Source organism: Palaemon carinicauda, chromosome 7 (genome assembly GCF_036898095.1).
Source record: "Palaemon carinicauda isolate YSFRI2023 chromosome 7, ASM3689809v2, whole genome shotgun sequence".
Taxonomy (NCBI): Eukaryota; Metazoa; Arthropoda; class Malacostraca; order Decapoda; family Palaemonidae; genus Palaemon; species Palaemon carinicauda.
In genome coordinates this window covers 108,168,422-108,192,675 of record NC_090731.1, presented here as the reverse complement: position 1 = coordinate 108,192,675, position 24,254 = coordinate 108,168,422, and the positions used below count along the sequence as shown (strand labels likewise).

General features: G+C 38.3%; 1 protein-coding gene across 1 annotated transcript in view; it reads right to left on the bottom strand.

Annotated features, from left to right (window-relative positions):
* LOC137644477 (glutamate receptor 1-like) overlaps positions 1-24,254 on the bottom strand; it is a 1,072,045-nt gene that overhangs the window by 40,351 nt on the left and 1,007,440 nt on the right. Inside the window, exon 16 of the mRNA XM_068377451.1 lies at positions 10,315-10,559. Coding sequence (XP_068233552.1) covers positions 10,315-10,559 — 245 coding nt within the window. The remainder of the gene's footprint in view (positions 1-10,314; positions 10,560-24,254) is intronic.

Below are 24,254 nucleotides of genomic sequence, written 5' to 3'. Positions count from 1 at the left end.
AGGCGGGTCATCTGGCAGCAGATAAGCAGGTTTTAGACGATCAATGGAGACCCAGTCTTCTTTGCCCCGAATGTTTAGGAGGAATGCTTTCAGACTGCGTTGGATCACAAGGAAAGGGCCCGTGTAAGGGGGCGTTAGTGGTGGCTTGCTGGTGTCGTTGCGCAGGAAGACGTGCGTTTCAGAGTGCAAGTCCGTTGGTATGTGATGCTTTGCTGGGGGCTTGTAAGTCTGGCGGCACGGAGTAAATTTTCCCACGACCTGACGTACGCACTGAAGATCGTCGGAGGAGGTTGTAGAAGGAAAAAATTCGGCAGGGATGACCAACGGGTCGCCATACACCATTTCAGCTGCCGAGACGTCGAGGGCGTCTTTAGGAGTGGTCCTTAGTCCCAGGAGGACCCAGGGAAGCTGAGTAAACCAGTTGGAATCCTTGCAGCGGAACATCAAAGCTGCTTTGAGGGTGCGATGAAAATGTTCAACCATTCGATTGGCAGCAGGGTTGTAGGCCGTTGTCTGATGTAGGGTGATACCCAGGAGATTCGCTAATGACGTCCACAATTGAGAGGTGAAAGTGGTTCCCCTGTCAGAAGTAATATGCTCAGGGATACCGAATCTTGAAAACCATCCAGAGAGTAAGGCAGAAGTACATGAGGCGGACGTTGCAGTTTCCATAGGAATGGCTTCAGGCCAACGAGTGGAGCAGTCGATGACGGTAAACAGGTAACGATGTCCTTGTGATGTGGGTAGGGGGCCTACAACGTCGACGTGAATGTGTGCGAAACGACGCTGAGGAAAGGTGCCCACTCCTGAATCCGTGTGTCGATGTACTTTGGAAGAAGTACAGGCGAGGACCCAATCCTTAGCATCCTTAGAAATGCCGTGCCAAATGAACTTTGCCTTCAGCAGCTGTGCAGTAGAACGGCACGAGGGATGTGAAAGGCCGTGAATGAAATCAAACACCTGTCGGCGCATGGGAGCAGGAATCCAAGGTCGCGGTCTACCAGTACTGACGTCACAGAGGAGGGTGGTGTTGGAGTCTTCGAGGGGAAAGTCTTCCCAACGGAGGGATGTGCAGGATGTCCTATAAGCTTGATACTCTGGATCCTGTCGTTGGGCTTCAGCCAGGTCGTTGTAATCCAATCCCAGTTGAATGGCACCCAACGTGTTTCTTGACAGGGCACCGGCAACGGGATTCATTTTCCCTGGGACGTATTGGAGGGTGCAATTGTATTCAGCCACGGCGGAGAGATGTCGGCGTTGACGGGCGGACCAGGCGTCAGACTGTCGAGTGAAGGCGTGTACCAGAGGCATGTGGTCTGTGCGAATGACGAAGGGCGTACCTTCTACGAAATGGCGAAAGTGACGGACAGCCAAGTGCACCACCAGCAATTCTCGATCGAAGGTAGAATAACCCGATTCTGCCTTGGACAGTTTTCTGCTGAAGAAGGCCAATGGGCGGGGCGAGCCTTTGACCACCTGCTCGAGTACTGCACCAATAGAGACGTCGCTGGCATCGGTGGAGAGAAGGAGGGGGGCGTGTGGGATAGGAAAAGTGAGAGCCGCAGCAGTTGATAGGGCCTTTTTTGCATTGCAGAAGGCTGCTTCTTGAAGGGGACCCCACTTCAGATCCTTTGGCTTGCCTTTGATGGAGGCGTAGCGGTCGAGCACGATGCGCAGGTGACGGAGGTGTTCCTCTTTTGAGGAGTAGAACACAAGTATGTCGTCCACATAACATACACAGAAAGGGAGGTCCCCTAAGATGCCATCCATGAGACGTTGAAACGTTGCCCCAGCATTACGAAGGCCAAAACAGGAGTAATTGAAGGTGTATGTACCAAACGGAGTGGTGATGGCGGTCTTGGGGATGTCTTCTGGGTTCATAGGCACCTGATAATACCCCTTCAGGAGGTCGAGCGTAGAGAAAACCTTCTCTTTGTGCAGGTAGGAGGTCACGTCGGCAATGTTTGGGAGGGGGTATTGATCCGGTTCTGTTTGCATGTTCAGGCGCCTGTAATCCCCGCACGGACGGAGGGAGCTGTCTTTCTTCAGAACGATGTGTAAGGGTGACGACCATGGGCTGGAGGCCTTTTGGCAAAGGCCCATTTCCTCCAATTTGGTGAATGTCTGTTTGGCGGCTGCCAATCGTTCCGGTGTCAGATGTCTGAATTTTGCGAAGACTGGGGGTCCCGTCGTCTTGATATGGTGATAAATACCGTGCTTGGCAGGAACCGTGGGCATTTGGCAAAGTTCTGGACGGAAAACTTCCGGGTACGACGTGAGGAGGTGGGCGTAGGCATCCGTGGGTGCGCTGATGTGGAGAGCGATGTTAGAGAGGGCGGGTTGAAGAGGTGTCGACAAGTATGAGTCTGCGTTGACCAATCGTTGGTGGGTGACATCGACCAAAAGGTGGAAATGAGAGAGGAAATCCGCACCGAGGATTGGCATTGTGACGTCAGCAACGAGAAACTTCCAATTGAATTTACCGTTTCCGAACGATAATGTGAGGTTCTCGTAACCGTAGGTGGGTATCGCAGATCCGTTGGCAGCTACTAAGGGGACGTCGGCAGATGTAGACAGACCAGGTCGTGCCTTGAAGAGTTTCCTTGGCAAAAGAGAACGACAAGCACCCGTGTCTACCAAAAATCGCACGCCCGTTCCTGCATCCTGTAAAAAGAAAAGATTAGAAACACGGGAGGCCACCGCCACAAGCGATAGCCTACTAACACGTTTTTTGGCCACTGACAATCCTTGGCACATTTCTTCGCGGTTGCCCCGAATCTGAAGTGGTAGTAGCAAAACTGAGGCGAATGGGAGGTTGTAAGTGGCTGTAGAAGTCGTTCGTTGGGGCGCGAGCGATTGGTGGGTGGTGGGTGGCTTTGTCGCTGCTTCGGCACGTCACGGGGTAGGCGTGTATGTCCTACGGCATTCATGTCAGCTTCGGTTGACGTTGAATAGGCATCCTCGTCGTCAGGGGTGGAGGCGTTGATGGAGGTCTTGAAGTGGCTGTCCATAAGGGCGTCGGCTTTGGTCATCAAGTCCTTTATGGGTAAACTATTGACATCGGGTATGGCAGCGCGTACAGGTTCGGGTAAACGGCGCTTATAGACATTTTAGCATGCAGAGTCCGTCTAACAATCAATAGTGAGGTGTGAGCATGCTCATAAAATCAAAGACTATATATATATATATATATATATATATATATATATATATATATATATATATATATATATATATGTGTGTGTGTGTGTGTGTGTGTGTGTGTGTTTGTGTGTGTATATATTTAAATGCCCTAACTAGTCATCTGGATCATATAGGCCTCATACATATCCTTCCATTCACGTTTGTTTATGGTCTTTCTTTTTCAGTTTATTGAGTAAATTTTCTTTGTTCGTCAATCATCGTCTTCTCTTCCTTCCTCTTTTTCTTTTGCACTCTCCACGGACACATTCTGTCATTCCTAATATCCATTTATCATATGTCAATCTAATTATATGTCCTACCTCTGTCCATTTTTTTTCTTACATGTTGTTAGAATATCACCTAGCTTACTTTAGTTCGATGAAGTACCTTATGTTTCCCGGCTTTAAAAATGTTCTCAGTTTCTGATGTATGAGTTAATACCGGTAAAGCCACCCGATGAACAGTTTTCTTTCTAGAGAAAGTTGCATTTTAAATCTTATATATATATATATATATATATATATATATATATATATATATATATATATATATATATATATATATATATATATATATATATATATATATATATATATATATATATATATATATATATATATATATATATATATTTATCATTCCATTCCTTGCTTATTTTCAGAACAAAACTGAGTTCATGGTGGTGGGTGAGAGAAATGGCGTGAGATACTTGGGTGATATTTAAATGAACATAAATAATGACTCAGTGCCAATATCTAGTAAAGTTCGAGATCTATGTGTATAACTTGACTGTAACCTCTCTCTAAATGCCGACATAAATAATGTAATAAAAACTAAGCGGTTTATCATCTAAGAAACATTGCGTTTACAAAAAAAAAAAAAAATAAAAGTACCTGGACGAAATTCTGTAAAGAAACTTATGATAAACTGTTATTACCAGGATTGACTACTACAACTCTATCTATTACAATTAAAAAAAAAAGTGCAACTTAAGAAATTACAAAACATAATAAACAAAGGAGCAAGACTGATAAAAGGTGTCCCACCTAGAGAAAGGATCACCCCTATACTAATTGATTTACACTGGCTGCCGATTAAAACGAGGATTTAATTTAAAATATGTTCAATAACCCACCAAGTTATCAGAACCGGTCGTCCAAAATACTCAAGAAAATTGCTACATAGTGCGAAGCCAACAAATCCTGTCGACACGAGAATAGTTACAGATATTTTCAAACTGTTGCAACCTAGATATATGTCTACTTTAGGCTCCAAAGACTTTAAATATGCGGCCCTGACACTATATAATAAGCTCACAAGAAACATTCGAATGAATGAAGACATTATTATTATTATTTTTATTAATAGCCAATCTACAACCCAAGTTGGAAAAGCAAGATACTATGAGCCCAAGGGCTCCAACAGGGAAAAATAACCCAGTGAGGTAAGGAAATAAGGAAATAAATAAATGATGAGAATAAATTAACAATATATCATTCTAAAAACAGTAACAGCGTCAAAACATATATGTCCTATATAAACTATTAACAACCTCAAAAACAAATGTCATATATAAACTATAAAAAGACTCCCGTCAGCCTGGTCAACATAAAAACATTTGCTGCAACTTTGAACTTTTGAAGTTCTACTGATTCAACTACCCGATTAGGAAGATCATTCCACAACTTGGTAACAGCTGGAATAAAACTTCTAGAATACTGTGTAGTATTGAGCGTCATGATAGAGAAGGCCTGGTTATTAGAATTATCTGCCTGCCTAGTATTACGAACAGGATAAAATTGTCGAGGGAGATCTGAATGTAAAGGATGGTCAGAGTTGTGAAAAATCTTATGCAACATGCATAATGAACTAATTGAACGACGGTGCTAAAGATTAATATCTAGATCAGGAATAAGAAATTTAATAGACCGTAAGTTTCTGTCCAACAAATTAAGAGGAGAATCAGCAGCTGAACACCAGACAGGAGAACAATACTCAAAACAAGGTAAAATGAAAGAATTAAAACACTTCTTCAGAATAGATTGATCACCGAAAATCTTGTAAGACTTTCTCAACAAGCCAATATTTTGTGCAATTGAAGAAGACACAGACCTAATGTTTCTCAAAAGTAAATTTGCTGTCGAGAATCACAGCTAAACTTTTAAAAGAGTCATCCAAATTTAAAGAAACCTTATCAATACTAAGATCTGGATGATGAGGAGCCACCGTCCTTGACCTACTTACAATCATACTTAGAGTTTTGTTAGGATTCAACTTCATACCCCATAATTTGCACCATGCACTAATTTTAGCTAAATTTCTATTAAGGGATTCACCAACCCCAGATCTACATTTAGGGGATGGAATTGATGCAAAGAGAGTGGCATTATCCGCATATGCAACAAGCTTGTTTTATTGGCCAAACCACATGTCATGTGTATATAGTATGAAAAGTAATGGCCTAAGAACACTACCCTGTAGAACACCGGATATCACATTCCTCTACTCACTATGGTGCCCATCAACAACAACTCTTTGAGATCTATTACATAAAAGAATCAATGATAATGCTAAGGAATGTCTCACCTACTCCCAACTGTTTCATTTTGAAAACAAGGGCCTCATGGTTAACACGGTCCAAGGCAGCACTAAAATCAAGGCCAATCATACGAACTTCCTGACCGCAATCAAGGGATTTCTGTACAGCATTGGAGATTGTAAGAAGGGCATCACATGCTCCAAGGCCTCTATGAAAACCAAATTGCAGACTAGGGAGTAGATGATTACCTTCAGCAAACCTATTAAGATGTTTTGCCAGAAGACGTTCAAAAACTTTAGATAATATGGGAGTTATGGAAATTGGGCGGTAATCAGTGGGATTTGAGCTACCACAAACACATTTACATAGAGGAGTAACATTACCAATTCTCCAACAAGTGCTAAAAGCTCCCCTTCTTTCTAACTTGCGCAAAATAACAGATAACTTTGGAGCTAAGAAATCTGCTGTCTTTATAAAAAACAAAGGAAAAATACCATTTGGGTCTACACCTCCATAAGCATCAAGGTCCATCAACAGAGCTTTAATCTCACGAGATCGAAAAGCTAAACTAGATAGTTTAGCCTCAGGAAAACAGGAATGAGGAAGTTCAAGTTTTTCATTACTCTGTTTATTGTCAAAAATATCAGCCAAAAGGGTAGCCTTTTTCTTTGGACAGTGGGTGACTGATCCATCTGGTTTAAGTAGAGGAGGAACTATTGCATATGCACCAAAGAGTACAGATTTAAGGGTAGACCACCATTTTTGTTCCTGAGTTGTACCAGAAATGGTTTCTTTTATGGTTAAATTGTACTCCTTTTCAGTTGAGGCATAAACTCTCTGAGCAAAAGCTCGAAGCTGAGAATAGTTTTTCCAGGTTAAATCTGATCTGTTACCCTTCCAAAGCTGATAGGCTTCCTGCTTCTCCAAATAAGTACATCTACAATCATGATCGAACTACGGTTTGTCCTTAGCACACAAGAAGTGATACGCCTATCAACTATGTTGACTAGATTCTCATTCAAAGGGACAACAGGATCTACACTACTATTGTGGCGGGATGTAAACAAAACAACCCCCACACCCTTGAATCTTACTTACTTACAATGGTCTCCACAAAACAAACTTTCCCCTTACGTTATCAGCAGCGGGACTCTTGGACGAAAGGACAAAAATCAAAACAAAACATATCCTTAACACTATATTCTTACAAACTATAATAAATAAATCAATAACCATCCACAATCAAATTACCAACACTTAAAACTAATCAAAACTTAACACCAAATAATATAATATTTAATAACCAAAAGCACCATTCATATAACCCGCAAAAACCCTAACAGACTTAAAATTACCCCACACACCAAAACCAATATTTGTTTATGTGTGGACGTCGTTGTCCACACAAGGGCCAACAGTCCTTTTATAGCCCAACCCCACAAGTCGGTTGCAACGCCACAATATGGCAACACTTGACACTCAGTCAATACAAAATGTTTTAATTGATTTAGTCCGTGAGCGTAATCATCATCATCATCATCCTCATCGGTATCATCATCATCAACAGCAATCAGAAGTAAATTCGGTCCGGGTCGTCAACAAGTAAATCAATCTGAGCAGTCCTATCAAGTTCTGTTACAGGCCAAGTCGTCAACAAACAATTTTACATTCAAGAAAACCTCTCCTAAGGAGGAATCACGGCCTGCCAAAAAAAAGAAAAAACGCTTACGAAAACTCCTAACTAACTAAACTATCGCACTATAATTAAAGATAAATAATAAACTTTCTATCACTCATGAACGCGCCTAACAAAAATGAATAAAAACAGTACTTACTTCGAATATAAAAAAACACTTCCCAGCCGGCTTTCGAAGAACAAAAAAAATAGAACCGACTCCTACTACAGTCAAAGATCCAATGCTTTCGCCCAAGACATTCATTATTGCCCTAACCTAGCTAAAAAGGTAAACAAACAACCTCAAATATACCGACAGTCTTTCCCACTGTAAACAATCATTCGCAAACTACCCTTGTTCTTCGGCGCGCACCGCGGACACACAAAACACGCACACACTTACACACATACTCTCTCGCGCATGCGCGATCTAACAAAACTAAAGCAAATGAAATTCTCTCTCTCTCTCTCTCTCTGACAAAACTAAAGCAAATAAACACTCTCTCTCTCTCTCTCTCTCTCTCTCTCTCTCTCTCTCTCTCTCTCTCTCTCTCTCTCTCTCACAAAACTAAGCAAATAAACACTTTCTCTCTCTTGCGGTTTGACAAAACTTAAGTAAATAAACACACTCACTCACTCACTCTCTCTCTCTCTCTCTCTCTCTCTCTCTCTCTCTCTCTCTCTCTCTCTCATTAATGACAAGGCTAAAGCAAATAAAATATCTCGATGTAACAATACTAAAACAACACACTCTCTCTCTCTCTCTCTCTCTCTCTCTCTCTCTCTCTCTCTCTCTCTCTCTCTCTCTCTCTCTCTCTCGATTTGGCAAAACAAAAAAATAAATTAAAATAAAATTAATCCAATTCAACCACAAAGGATCATGCAAAATCCCATTCCAGTCTGCTTGGGATTTCATATAAATTTTACAAGAGTATGTTATATCAGGGACAGTGTGTTCATTCTTCACTACTAATGAAATCAAGGCATGATCAGATGTCCCGACTGGAGAACCAGCCTTACTAGTTATAACGCCAGGGGAGTCAGTGTATACGAGGTCCAAGCAATTGCCAGACCTGTGAGTAGCTTCATTTATGATTTGCTCAAAGCCTGATTCAGAGGCAAAGTCTAAAGCTCTTAAGCCACGGCGATCGGTAGGAGAGATAGAACTTAACCACTCCCTATGGTGAGCATTAAAATCACCAACAAAGACAAAAGAAGTCTTTCTATCATCTTCTTGTATCTTAGCCATAATGGTAAGAAGACAATCGAAGATAGTATCATCCATGTCTGGATTCCGGTAGATCGAACACAAATAAAAGTTGTTATGCCTGCCACAAACTTTTATTACCTGAATCTCATGACATCCACATTGATAGCAGGACTTATGAGAAGCAGGGTACTCGGTCCTAATATACATCGCCATTCCCCTGGCCCTAGGGATGGCATCACGTTTCAACATTATTGGCTTCTTAAAACCTGTTATAAGGATCTCAGATGAGTGCCTCATATTAGAAACCAAAGTTTATGAGCACAAAAGAATATCATACTGTTTGGACGCAACTATAAGGTTTTGGATATTTGTATGAAGACCACGAATATTGCAATACAGAAGACGATATTGACAAAATCTAGGACGTACTGGTCCCGGATTTTGCTCAATGTCTCCAGACAGCATAAGAATTAATAGAAATAAAAAAAGAGACATCATACTTAAAAACTAGATTAACAAGAATTATAACAAAAACAATATGTACAGAATTATAAATAAAGTGATTGATGATACTCATAGAATATAGTAAAAAGTCGGAACAACTGGTCAACATGGAGGAGCCGATACATCATGCAAGGCTAAATACCCTCCAGGATAGCCACTTCAACTGAAGGGAGGACAGTAAGGATGGTTTTGAAAAGAAAAAGAATCAGAAAAAGGAAAAGACAACCTCTTGATAAACCACCAGGCATCCATGGCCCTTCTATTAAGCCTGCCCAACATACCATTTCAAAAAAACAAGAGGAATAAAAAAAATAATAAGATAGAATAGTGTGCCCGAGTGTACCCTCAAGCAAGAGAACTCTAACCCAAGACAGTGTAAGACCATGGTACAGAGGCTATGGCAATACCCAAGACTAGAGAACAGTGGTTTAATTTTGGAGTGTCCATCTCCTAGAAGAGCTGCTTACCATAGCTAGAGAGTCTCTTCTACCCTTACCAAGAGGAAAGTACACTGAACAAATTGCAGTACAGTAATTAACCCCTTAGGTGAAGAAGTGTTAAGTATCTTATTGTTGTCAGGTGTATGAGGAAAGACGAGAATATGTAAAGAGTGGCCAGACTATTCCGTGTAAGTGTAGGCAAAGAAAAAATAAGCCGTAGCCAGAGAGAGGGATCCAATGCATTACTGTCTGGCCAGTCAAAGGATCCAATACCTCTCTAGTGGTAGTATCTAAACGGGCGGCTGGTGCCCTGGCCAACCTACTACACATAAAGGCTTTCAAGAGGAAACTAAAGAGTTCCTTATTTCAACAGTCTTACAACAGTGACGATTTAACAGTAAATGAACAATACGCAATATTAAACGTTAAATACTCTGAACGAACAAGGAAAAACGACAGCGGAGGTCCTGTAGAGAGTGGGGTTCTCCTGCGGCATGGAACCCGAAAAACAGCCATCAAAGAAATATTAAGTATTTTTATTAATTTCAATTTCATGTCTTGTCGTAACACTTACCGTCTGTCCCATTTACGAATATTCATTATTAATCTCTAGTTCTCTGTATTTTAGGCCAATGTTTAAAATTTCGGCATATGATGAGAAATTTCATGTATGTATGAGTAATTCGCCAATTAAATCTGACCAATCACCCATACACTCCGGAATCAATCTTGATTTATGTTCGAGTGAATACATGTTACCTACTTTAAGGGTGATCCTAAAGGAGTGGCCACACCATAGCCGTTAGAATTCAGATCTTGTCCGATTTTCATGGTGTTACAAGGGAGCTTCTCATTGATGTAATCATTCTTTACGCTTTCCAATAGGAAAGCGTACTTGCCCTTCGAGTTCCTGACACGTTCGATACCCTCCTCATATGTTGATGTGAAGACATGGGGTCGAGAACTCATAAACTCCCACATTCGACTGTATACGCCCACTTTCGATCTCTGAAAAACAAGAAGTAATAATACATTAGGCCTACTTAGCAAAATATAAGAAAATCAATATTCAGATTCTTTTTGTTGAATTATATGTTAATATTTTATTTTCATTAAAATGATACAATGAAATATCTATTCATTGCGGTTATTTACGCATTATAAAAAAAATCAATGGAACAAATGCAATGTAACAGAAAACTTTAATCTTTCATTATATCTTAGTATGAAGCAAAATTCTTACGAGTGAATTAGTACACAATTAAAACAAACTTTTCTACAGAAAATCCTGATGATCAAATCAAACATGAAGAAGAGAGTGATACAGGGACAAAATAGAATTGTAAACACGATCCTGTTTGAATGAAATGTACCTGGAAGCCGATATTTTGTCTAAAGTTTCATTATATAGTACGAAGAAACAATCAATTATTTAATGAAATGGATTATTCATCCCAATAGCTATTCTAAAGTATATAGATTTTTTAAAGCCGGTAGGGAAATTCTCTTCATATGATTAAATTGTGCATTGGCTGCTGGTGAAAATAACAAGAACTTCATATACAAACGCTTTAGTCTATGCGGAATACATCACCAACTAACAGACACTACTCAGGAAATATATGATTTACCATAGAAATGTACATATTACATAAGGTGTTAAAGACATGTCTCAAATGGAGTACGTGGTTTACCAAATGATGCTTATAAATGACCTCATATATCTTTCATTTGTTGAAATATGAGTTTCATGATAAAATACGTTAACACAATATTCCCACGTCGCTAATATCTTACATTATTATTATTATTATTATTACTATTATTATTATTATTATTTTTATTATTATCATTATTATTATTATTATTATTATTATTAAGCTACAAATGTAGTTTGAAAAGCAGGATGCTATAAGCACAAGGCTGCTTACAAGGAAAAATAGTCCAAGAGGGAAGGGAACAAAGAAATAAACTAAAAGAGAAGAAATGAACAATTAGAAAAATTATATTTAAGGAAGAGTAACAACATTAAAATATATATTTCATATATAAACTATAAAAAGAGACATATCAGACAGTTCGATATATAAACATTTGCTGCAAGTTTGAACTTCTGAAGTTCCACCGATCCAAATGCCTGATTAAGATCATTCCACAAATTGGTCAGAGATGGAATAAAACTTCTTGTATACTGTGTTGTATTGAGCGTTATGATGAATCACCTATAACTATTAAAATTAACTGCATTCCTAGCCTTGTAAATAGGATGATACGGTCCGCGAAGTTTTGAATGCAAAGGACAGTTACAATTATGAAATATATTATTCGACATGCATAACGAACTAATTGAACGACGGGGTCAGAGATTATTATCTAGATCAGGAATAAAGAAATAAAATAATAATAATAGAATGCAAGTTTCTGTACGTTTTAGATGTACCTACACTCAATAAGCTAATGCCTAAAATACCTGAACCGATACAAAAGGCAACAGCAGGAGAATTAAAGAAAGCCTGAACTGGCATGAAAAGAAATAAAGCAGCAGGGGAAATGACCAACAATAGATTTGATAATAGACGGAGGATATTTCATAGTAATAAAACTAATTGAACTTTAGGCTATATGAGATCTTTGCAAGAAAAGCTTTACCATTATAATAAGTCACAGAAAGGGAGAATGAAAAGCCATGAAAATGACCTGACATATAATCTTACTATCTGTAATTTATAAAATAATTACAAAAGTCACATAAAACCGAATTAATAGACAGCTGGACTTTAACTAACCAAATAAGCACACAGGTTTTAGAGTCATCCTAGTTAGACCTATGCAGTTGATTCTAATGATCAGGCCTTCTTCCTCATAAGGCTCTATACTACACAATATTCTAGAAGTTTTTTCCAGTTGTGACTAAGTTGTAGAATGATCTTCCTAATAGGGGAGTTGAATCGGTAGAACTTCAAAGTTGCAGCATTTTTTTTTTTTTATGTTGAACAGGCTGACATAATTATCATTTTATAGTTTATTTATGAAAGATCTGTTTCAATGTTGTTACTTTTCTTAGAATATTTTGTTTTAATTGTTTATTACTTTTCATGTAGTTTATTTTCTTATTTTCTTTCCTTTTAGTAATCTGCTTTTCCAACTTGAGTTGTAGCTAAGCTAGTAAAAAAAATATAACTTTGATAATAATAATAATAATAATAATAATAATAATAATAATAATAATAATAATAATAATAATAATAATAGTAGTAATGATAATAATATACTGTGACGGTGCCTAGAGAGGGTTGTGAACTCAAAGGCAGGATGCAATCAACTGAGTTATATTATTATAGAACACTCTCCTTTATATACAAAACCTCAAGCCAACAGGACATAACAAGTTAACATGACAGACAATGTTACAGAGGAAAACAGCAGACGTGAATTTTCATGTTCGTTTAGTGCGAGGGAAGAGCGAAGATACAAGCATAATATATGCAAAAGGAATTATGTACAATTGTGTGACACACGGTTGGTACAATACACTACTCCGTGAATGTACTGTCCTTCAAAAATCATTTAGTTCTGTAAATGACAGAGAGGCTGATACGATTGCTGTTGCAGGGATTGAAATCCTTGTGATGGGAGATGAGAAAGTAAAAGAGATTAGAAGAGATTGATATCTAGTTCATGAATAAAAAAAGTTAATGGACTGCAAGTTCCTGTACTTTTAAATGTACACTCAATAAGCTAACACCTGAAATGACTGAGCCGATACCAAAAGCAACAACAGGAGAATCAAATAAAGTCTTAAAAGGCATAAAGCAAGAGTATGAAAATTACCTGGTATGGATGTTGTGAGGGCTGAGATGATAAAGGAAGGGGATGTGGCTGCGGGAATGGATGGTGGGATTGTTTAATATGTTTTTTGTTGTCAATGGTGCCAGTGGATGGGATGTGTGCGTATATTCTTCCTCTATACAAATTAAGGGAGATGTGGATAAAAGCTGTAATACTAGAATTATTAGTCTGTTGAATGGATGGAAAAGTGTATGATAGATTGTTAATCAATAGGATTAGGGATGAAATAGAGGATGCAATCATAGAATTACATTGTTGCTTTAGAAGAGGTAAGGGATGTAAGGATCACATATTGTTAGTTAAACAGATATGCAAAAAAATATATGGCAAAAGGTAATGAGGTATGTTTTGCATTTATGGATCTGGAGAAAGATTATGATAGAGTTGTAAGGATGTGATGTGGAATGTGATGAGGTCTACGGAATTAGTGGAAGATTGTTGCAAACAGTGAAGATTTTACACATAACCAGTAAAGTGTGTGTTAGGGTAGGGAATGAAGTGAGTGAATAGTTTCCAGTGAGAGCGAGGCTGGGAAAGGGCTGTGTGTTGTCACCGTGGTAGTTTAATTTGTTTATTGAAGGAGATGCTTAGTCGAGAATTGAAACTGATAGATACTTGATCATGAGTGGGAGATAAATAATGTGTTTGAAGATGATACTGTATTCGTTGAATACTCGGAGGAATAGCTATGTAGATTAGTTTGGGAGAGTATGTAAGAGAAGTTGCGAGTTATTGTGGGTAATTGTAAGATTGTGAGGTGCACGAGATGGGAGTATGGTGCTAGATTGAATAGCATGTTGAATAGAGAGTTACACTAGGAAGTAGTTCAGTTTGAGTACTTAAGTTCAGTTGTTGATATAAATGGTGGAGTGGAAGTAGATATTCGTCAGAGAGTAAATGAAGGATGTAGTGTTGTGGGAGGTGAAGAGAGTGGTAAACAATACAGGGTTTGGATGAATGTAAAGAAAGTTCTGTATGAGAAAGTGATTGTTTCAAATGTGATGTATGGGTTGGAGTTGTGGGGAATGAACGTGACGGAGGGACAGAAAATAAATATGTTCGAGATGATTCATGTGAATCTTGATTCGATAGGGTTAGGAAAGAAGTAGTAAGAGTGAGAACGGGTATGAGAAGATATTTATCAGCCTGAGTGGATATAAATGTGTTTGGACTGTAGAGAGGATGGGAGAAAAATCGTTCCTGAAGAAGGTGATGATTGCAAGAATTGATAAGGGACGTACAAGAGGAAGGTCATGCTTTGGGTGAATGTATGGATTGAAGAAAGACCTAAGTGACAGGAGAACAGCCACAGTGGCAAAAGAGTTTGCTAGAAATGGAAATGAATGATGAAAGATAGTGATGCAGTTTCGATGGGCCCTGATGCTAACTCGGGTCCTTGGTAACCACTGGGGTAACGGGAGTAGGGGAGTACATATGACATTTCATTTGGGGTTGAGGACAGAGGAGGGTGGGCTATGGCAACCTAGCAGTACCAAATAAACTTAGATGAATCCCTCATCAAGCAAGGGGGAAAAAGGACAAAAAATCCCCTTTTGTTTCTTTTTAGATATCGGCTACATCCCAAGAGAGGGGGAACTGCTATGGTAGATAAAAAGACATCAAATTCTCAGCTGATGTCTCAGTTTAGGTACCATTTGAAAGGGGGGTAACTACAGGAGCAAGTAGAAGACTCATTTTGGTTTTAGATGTAATAGCGACACAGTAATGTTGGTCGGAATATATTATATTGCCCTACCTGTAGCAAGACACGGATTCATGGGTTGGCAGCCCGTAATAGGGACCAGTAATGTTTTTGTGAGACAAGATAGTGATTGATTTCTGTTGAATTTTTTTTTCAGCCATTAATTTAGAAAAATCATACGATATGCCATGCCATTGTCATTCATATGAGACTGATTTAGAAGCACTCCATTCAGTAAGTGGGGGATATTAGGCTCAGCTACAATCCTAGTTGGTAAAGCAGGATGCTATAAACAAAAGGTCTCCAACAAAGAAATATAGTCTAACGAAGAAAGGAAATAAGGAAATAAATAAACTATATCATACGATATGCCATGTCATTGTCATTCATATGAGACTGATTTAGAAGCATTCCATTCAGCAAGTGAGGGATATTAGGATCAGCTACAATCCTAGTTGGAAAAGCAGGATGCTATAAGCAAAAGGTCTCCAACAGCGAAATATAGTCTAACGAAGAAAGGAAATAAGGAAATAAATAAACTATATGAGGAGTAATGAATAATGAAAATAGAATATTTTCAAAAAAGTAATAACATTAAAAACAGATCTTTCACATATAAACTATAAAAAAGACTTATTTCAGCCTATTCACCATAAAAAGTTATGCTCTAAGTTTAAACTTTTGAAGTTTACTAACTCAGCTACACGTCTAAGAAGATCATTCCACAACTCGTAACAAGTGGAATAAAACTTTTAGAGTACTGTGCAGCCTCATGATGGAGAAGGCATGACTATTAGAGTTACTAGGCTACCAAATATTACACAAAAGAATGGTAGTGTCCGGGGAGATCTAAATGCAAAGGATGTATCGTTACTTAACAAGCAACAACATATAATGACTTCAGTCATTCACAAAATTACTAATTACCAGATTCTTTAAGAGAACTCAAGACCCTTTCTCTACATTAGGAATTCATTGCGTTGTGTTACAGAGATAAATGGTCATACTATATTCTATTAAGCTTTTGCCCAAATTATTACTTACTTGGTTTCATATGAAGTTCTTACCGAGTTCGGATTGCTAGGCACGGGTAAACCACGATACCACATATAAATATTTGATTTTACCCAGTCACGGAATCCCACGCACAGATATGCATATCCCTAGCGAATTATCCCATCTAAGGTAACTAAATATTATATGATACTCATCCAAACTTCGGTTGATCAATTCCTCCACTTCATTAAATGCTGGGAAGGAACGGCTTTGTTAATCAAATGAAATTCTCTTCATCCTGATTAAGTCCACTGAAGAACACACTACAAGCGTTGACAAGTGACAGGCAGCAACTCTCGACTTACCTCTGATGCCTCTGTCGTAAACATAATGCGTTCGTTCTCTCTCCCAAAGTCCTAACTTCCGCTTCATTCGCTCACGACAAAAGAAAACAACAAACGATCGAAACCAACTATTCAACGCAAACCGAACGAAACTATTCAAACAACCTACATCGCATTGTTAACCACTTATACAACTATTCACAAGACAATATTCCTTGGTAACAATGCTTATTACAATTAAATATAAACAAAACCTTCATTTGTACAGAAACCTGCACATTTCCACTTAACGCAATGTAATATAAAAGAACATTTTCCATATACAATATGAACATAGATATTCAATAACAATTGATTTCCCATGTCGTTATTGTAAGTAACGACATATTCCCCGCCACAAAAGTTATAATATACAAGTATTTACAACAGTCCCTTTTGAATCAAATCTTTTCTAGTTTCTGCAGCCACCCAAGCAGCCTTCCTGGATGGTCGGGTACTCACTTCAGGAATTTTGGCAGGATCAGGAGTCTCAACTTCTTGCCATAACTCTAACGGGTACAACTTCACAATGGGATGCATGATATGGCCATGGGAGGTTTTGAGGGTAGCTACTGTTGATTTTCTTTGGTAGAAATATAAAACTCCAAAACTGCGTGCTGTGCTTTATTCCTATTCCTTCAGAATCTTTTTATACACTGCCCAACTTATTTACAGTTTTATAGTTATAGTAAACAACAGATAAATATCATATGAGTAATGTTACAATGGATTGGATATTTACAGTAAAGTAGTTAAGTTGTTTTCAGGTAACAGTATGTACACAAACAACTAAACAAGTAGTTATCATAAACATTCAGATAACAGTATGTACACAGACAACTAAACAAGTAGTTAACATAAACATCCCCCTTTCTTTGGGTTTTGACAAAAATAAGAAAGTAAACAAATTGATATAACATAAAATAAGGAACAAGTAGGATACATTGTAAACAATCAAATATAATACAATAAATCATTCTCCCTTCATCTTTTCCTGTAGACGAGCTGATCTTCTTGGCAATTTAGGCATGTCGCAAACAGGATGATAGCTTGTTTGTTCATCATTAACGTTGGTTTCCCTCAATTTACTAGTTTCTTCCATTTCTGGTATTGCCGATGAATCCTGTGTTGTTGGACGGATATGAATTCTATTTCTTCTATAAATTCCTCCTTCCTTTCCCTCAATTACATAGGATCGGTTTCCTTGTGCATGGCTAATGAGCCCCTTTTCCCAACCTTTCTTGTCTGGATTTTGATAATATACAGGTTGCCCCTCGTTTAATGGTGTCATATCTCTTGCAGTTTTATCATAATATTTCTTTATGGATTCTCTCCGTGTTTCCCTTTTTTGAGAAACTGGATTGTCATTGTTCATAATTTCAGGAATTATCGACCGTAATTTACGTCCAAACATCATCTGAGCTGGACTCAAGTTAGAGTCTTGACGTGGTGTATTTCTCAGCTCTAGTAACGCCAAATATTGATCTTTTCCATCTGCATGCGTCTTCATCATATTTTTTACAATTTTAACTGCCGCTTCAGCCTTCCCATTTCCTTGAGGATGTCCAGGAGATGACATCCGGTGCCCTATACCCCACTCTTTAACAAAAACCTTAAACTGAAACGAGCTGAATTGTGGTCCTCCATTGGACACTAATTGGGTAGGAATACCGTATCTAACAAACATCTTCTTGATTATCGCTATAACATAATTTGAAGTTGTTGACGTTAAAAACTCTACTTCAGTGAATGAGGAATAATAATCAACAATGACTAAATAATTTCTTCCAACAATCTCAAACAAATCTAGTCCGATTTTATTCCAGGGTCTGCCTCCGTCATTAACATCCATCAACGATTCCTTCTGGTTTCGAGGTTTATACTGCTGGCAAATGTCACATGAATTGGCCATTTGCTTTATTTCTTTCGACATCCCTGGCCAAAATATTGCATCTCTTGCTCGTCGCATCATGCTATCGTAACCAAGATGAGCTACATGAAGCTTCGTTTTAATTGAATCTCGTAGTTTACGAGGAATCAGTATAACAGTTCCCTTTAGAATGATGCCGTCTTGGTAACTCATGGAATCTCTAAAATCGAAGTAAGGTTTTAATACTTCGGGAATTATGTCTTTGCGATCAGGCCATCCTTCCTTGATTACAGACAATAATTCTTGCAGCTCTTCGTCGTTTGTGGTGGCGTCTCTTACTTCCTTTAAAATTGAATCGGGGTAATTTTTCAGTGAATCTATCATCCTTACCAATGTGTCTCTATTTTCCTCTTTTGGGCAGGCCCTGCTAAGGGTATCGGCTAACAATAGGCTTTTTCCGCTTTTGTACTGATATTCGACGTCGTACCGGTTCAATCTCATCATTAAAACTTGTAAACGCATTGGAGCTTGACTTAATGGCTTTTCGACGATACAAGAAAGAGGCTTATGGTCATTATGAACAATAACACGTCGCCCAAAAGTATACTGGTCAAATCGCTCTAAACCAAAAACCACAGCAAGAGCTTCCTTTTCAATCTGAGCCCAGTTACGTTCGCTTCTAGCTAAGGTCCTTGATGCGTATTCTATCGGACGTCCCTCCTGCATAATGACTGCACCAATACCATCCTTGCTGCTGTCAACCTGTAATACAAGCTCCTAACTTTGATCAAAATAAGCTAGAACTGGTGTACAGGTGACCTTTTCTTTGATCACTGAGAAAGCGCGAGTGCACTTATCATTCCATTCAAACTTTGAGTTCTTTCTTGTCAGCTCTCGGATAGGTTCTAAATCATCAGCCAGATTGGGTAAAAACCTTGATAGATATTGTACCATTCCACAAAACCTCCGAATTCCTGAAATATCGGTAGGGGCAGGCATTTCTTTAATGGCCTTTACCTTATTTTCATCAACCGTCACACCAGCTGATGTTAAACGATGTCCCATGAATGCGATTTCCTTTTTTCTATAAACCGATTTCTCTTCATTTAGTTTGATCTTTTTTTCTTGACAACGCTTCTGTAGTGACTGAAGATTTTGTTCGTGATCACGCATTGCGTTGTGTTCCTCATTTCCAAAACCAACGACCACAATATCATCAGCTACACAGTATACACCCCGAAGCCCCTCCAATGCCTCATTCAATTTTCGCTGAAATATTTCACTGCTCACCTTCAGCCCGAAAGGTAAACGAGCCCATCGATATCTACCAAAGGGGGTAATCATTGTTGTCAACTTGCTGGATTCTTCACCTAGCCGTATATGCCAAAAAGCCTCTTGAACATCCAGTTTGCTAAATATCTTGGCATGTTTTAGACTTGGCAGTATATCCTCCAAAATTGGTAATGTGTAATATTCCCTTTTAAGAGCTTTGTTGAGTGGCTGAGGATCTATACATATTCTTAACTTTCCATTTGTTTTTAGAACTACTGCCATTTGACTAACCCGGTCAGTTGGTTCAGTCTCCGGAATCAAAACTCCTCTTTTCACAAGAGAGTGTAACTTTTTGAACCTTTGATTTTAATGCAATTGGTAAACGTCGGCACGGTAATATTCTTGCTGGTACCTTCCTTTCTCTGAGAATCTCTCTTTTTGTTTGACTCGATCTATTAATATGAGTTGGATTGATAGTTAAAACGTCTTTAATTATATCCAAATTCAATCCCAATACTTTATGAATTTGGTTTTGTTTGGCTTCAATTTGATTAGCAGCAGCAATAGTTTGTATAGACTCGCTATTGCTAACCCACTCCTTCAAATATAAGTGAGCCTGAGCAAATATTTTGTTGGCATTAAAATATAAATCCATCAACTCAGATTCACCATTAGCCGTAAATTGCAAATTATCTACGTACAAACCTTTCTTCAGTCTTTCCACTACATCCACTGTCTTGGACCGGGGTAACCACGAGACCACAGTGGACAAGTGATGCTTGATGGTTGCATTTAGAAGAAAAGGTGAGCATGTAGCTCCAAATAATACTACTCTAAATCTGTATACTAATAATTTACTATTGGGATCTGTTGGATTTTCCAACCATAAAAACCGCGTATAATTGCGATCTTCTTCACGTAACTGTACCATTAAAAATGCCTTCTCAATATCACTAATGCAAGCAAAGCTGTTAGTTCTAAATTGCAGCAGGACTCTGAGTAGATCAGCCGTTACGTGTGATCCAGTCCATAGACAATCATTCAGGCTTAATCCATTTTTACCTTGTTTTGATGAGCAATCAAACACTATTCTTATTGGAGTAGTGGCACTGTCTTTAAGCACTCCATGATGTGCCAAGTAATGACAATCCACATCAGATTTATTATAGATTACCCTTTCAGTGAATCCTCTATCTTCTTGCTCTTGCAAGATTTTCTGATAATGATCCAAGTAATCCACATCCTTCTGAAACTTGATGCTCTGCTGTCGAAGTCTACTCATGGCTAAACCAAAATTTGTCTTCAATCTGAATCTATTGGTTCTCCACGGCAACGCCACAACATACTGTTTATCAATTTCAGAAGAGGTTATAGTGCTCTCAAAGTCCTTTAAGACCCTCTGGTCTTGTTCTCGCAACTCACTGCAATCTATTCCCAGTCTATCCAAACTCCACAATGCGTCCAGATCAGTCTTGGGATTTTTATTATGAGTAGCTTCAATTTCTTCAGTTTGTACAGCTAGCTTCAAAATTGTCACCTGAGTTTCCCTAGTGGGGGGAGCACTACATGTGCCTGACACTACATAACCAAATATGGTCGGCAACAATATTAAATTTCTAACCCTTTTGAACCCTGGATGCAAAATATTATAAACATTATCAACCCCTACCAACAATTCAATAGTTGATTGATTCTCAACAGGCGAATCAAAATCTTTATCAGCCAAGCTGATCTTAGTTTTACATAACGACTTTAAGCTTCTCTTAACGTCGAATTTCTTCGCATATTCTGGCAGCTCATCCACCACTATGCAGTCCATTATTATCACTTTGCCTTTATGCGGTATGGCGACACTTATCAACTCGTATTCATGAACAGGTTTACTAGCTAGATAACCTCTCACGGCAATCTTTTCAACTCCTTTGGACCTATATTGCAGTCTCTCTAGAGCCGATCTTTTAATAAATGTCCTCTCGGCACAAGTATCCAACAGCCCTCTAACTCGTACCATTCGACCTTTCTTCCCTTTCAGAGGAATTGTTGCTGTTGGTAATATGGATTGCTTACCTGATTTATTTGGTTTCTCCTGCTCATTTACTGATAGTGTTCCCACTTGTACACCACTTTGTTTATTCTTGCTTTGCTTTGTTGTTTGGTCCCTATCACATAAGATACGATGATGTCTCAAATTACAACCATTATTGCAACTTGATTTGTCACAATCCACACTAAAATGTTTCTTAGAAGCACACACAAAACATAACTGCAAAGCTCTCATACGATTCAACCTTTCATCCTGGTCACAGCACCAAATATCGTTACTTATTAGGGTCAAACAAGCAACAACATATAATGACTTCAGTCATTCACAAAATTACTAATTACCAGATTCTTTAAGAGAACTCAAGACCCTTTCTCTACATTAGGAATTCATTGCGTTGTGTTACAAAGATAAATGGTCATACTATATTCTATTGAGCTTTTGCCCCAATTATTACTTACTTGGTTTCATATGAAGTTCTTACCGAGTTCGGATTGCTAGGCACGGGTAAACCACGATACCACATATAAATATTTGATTTTACCCAGTCACGGAATCCCACGCACAGATATGCATATCCCTAGCGAATTATCCCATCTAAGGTAACTAAATATTATATGATACTCATCCAAACTTCGGTTGATCAATTCATCCACTTCATTAAATGCTGGGAAGGAACGGCTTTGTTAATCAAATGAAATTCTCTTCATCCTGATTAAGTCCACTGAAGAACACACTACAAGCGTTGACAAGTGACAGGCAGCAACTCTCGACTTACCTCTGATGCCTCTGTCGTAAACATAATGCGTTCGTTGTTCGTTCTCTCTCCCAAAGTCATAACTTCCGCTTCATTCGCTCACGTCAAAAGAAAACAACAAACGAACGGAACCAACTATTCAACGCAAACCGAACGAAACTATTCAAACAACCTACATCGCATTGTTAACCACTTATACAACTATTCACAAGACAATATTCCTTGGTAACAATGCTTATTACAATTAAAAATAAACAAAACCTTCATTTGTACAGAAACCTTCACATTTCCACTTAACGCAATGTAATATAAAAGAACATTTTCCATATACAATATGAACATAGATATTCAATAACAATTGATTTCCCATGTCGTTATTGTAAGTAACGACAGGATGGTTAGAATTATGAAAGATCGTATGCAACATGCATAACAGCGGTGCCAGAGATTGATATCTAGATCAGGAATAAGAAATTTAATAGACCGCAAGTTCTTCTCCAACAAATTAAGATGAGAATTAGCAGCAGACGACCAGAAAGCAAGGCGATACTGGAAACAAGGTAGAATGAAATAATTAACAAACTTCTTCAGAATAGATTGATTACCGAAAATCTTACAAGACTTTCTTAATATGAAATGAGGCTAAATTCTTCCTTCATGTTTTCATGCTACGGACTTCGTATTTGAACTCAGGATTAGTAAGAATATTTTTCCTATTAGAATATTGAACTTATAATTTTATCCATCTTCGTGAGACGTCCATGAAAACCTAAAATGAAATCATTTCTAGTGATTTATTTATAGCTGATAAGTGTCAAAAGTAATTGGATGGAGATTCCCTAGTTTTCTGGCAACAATAATGGGTATCTAATCACCCAATTCATTGAATAGTTTTAGGCAAGAGTTCACATAGTTAACTGGCGTCAATGATCTTAGATGTCAAGATGCCTGAAAACTTTAAATCATTCATTCATTCATTCACATAGTTAACCTTCTTCTGTCCACCCCTGTGAAGAATGTTCTTATTTGGAGGTTTGCATTGCTCAGTCAGTATCTTTTTGGATGCATCTATCGCTTCAGACTTGCATATGCTGTAGCCTACAAATGTTTCATGGGGTAGAATATTCATTCTATCCATTGTTTCCCCTTCCAGAGATTTGTAAACTAATGGGACTTCCGGCCTAGTATCACGAGCATGCACACTTGCACCACCAGCCAAAATTTCATGAGTTGTTGAAAAAAGAAATTGCCTTTTGAGCATCCATTACATCACAAATGCCACGAATTAAGTGTCAAAACAAACAAAATCAAGTTCCCTACATATTCTTTGAAATGTTAGTCAAAGTCTGGCAGCCAGGTAAGTCCTTGGGATGATGAATAAATTAACGCGGGAATCAAGACAAACTATTTGCTGTAATATGCGATCAGATTTCAGTGAATATTTGTGGAAATTGTTAGTGCTACAGCTTTGTACTCATAAACATGGAGCATCTAACAATAACGGCCAATTATCTTTTCACGTATATTTCCACGTATATTTGCACAGGGCTATACATAGTATAGAGTCACCCCCCCCCTTTTTTTTTCAAAGTTGTCTTAAGACTTGGATCAAAGAAATTCAAGTGCAGTAATATTGAAGGGTTTCGAATGAGAAGTGTCTCCGAAGCTCTTGGATTTCCATTTGCGAAAGATAAGTTCAAACGATCAGGAAGAGGCATACGAGTAACTTTTCGATAAATAAGGACATTGTTTGCAAGACCAATTGTGAAAAATGCAAACGTATTTATTTTTCGACAGTCAGGTGAAAGATATTGGGCTTTGAGTAGCAGAGAA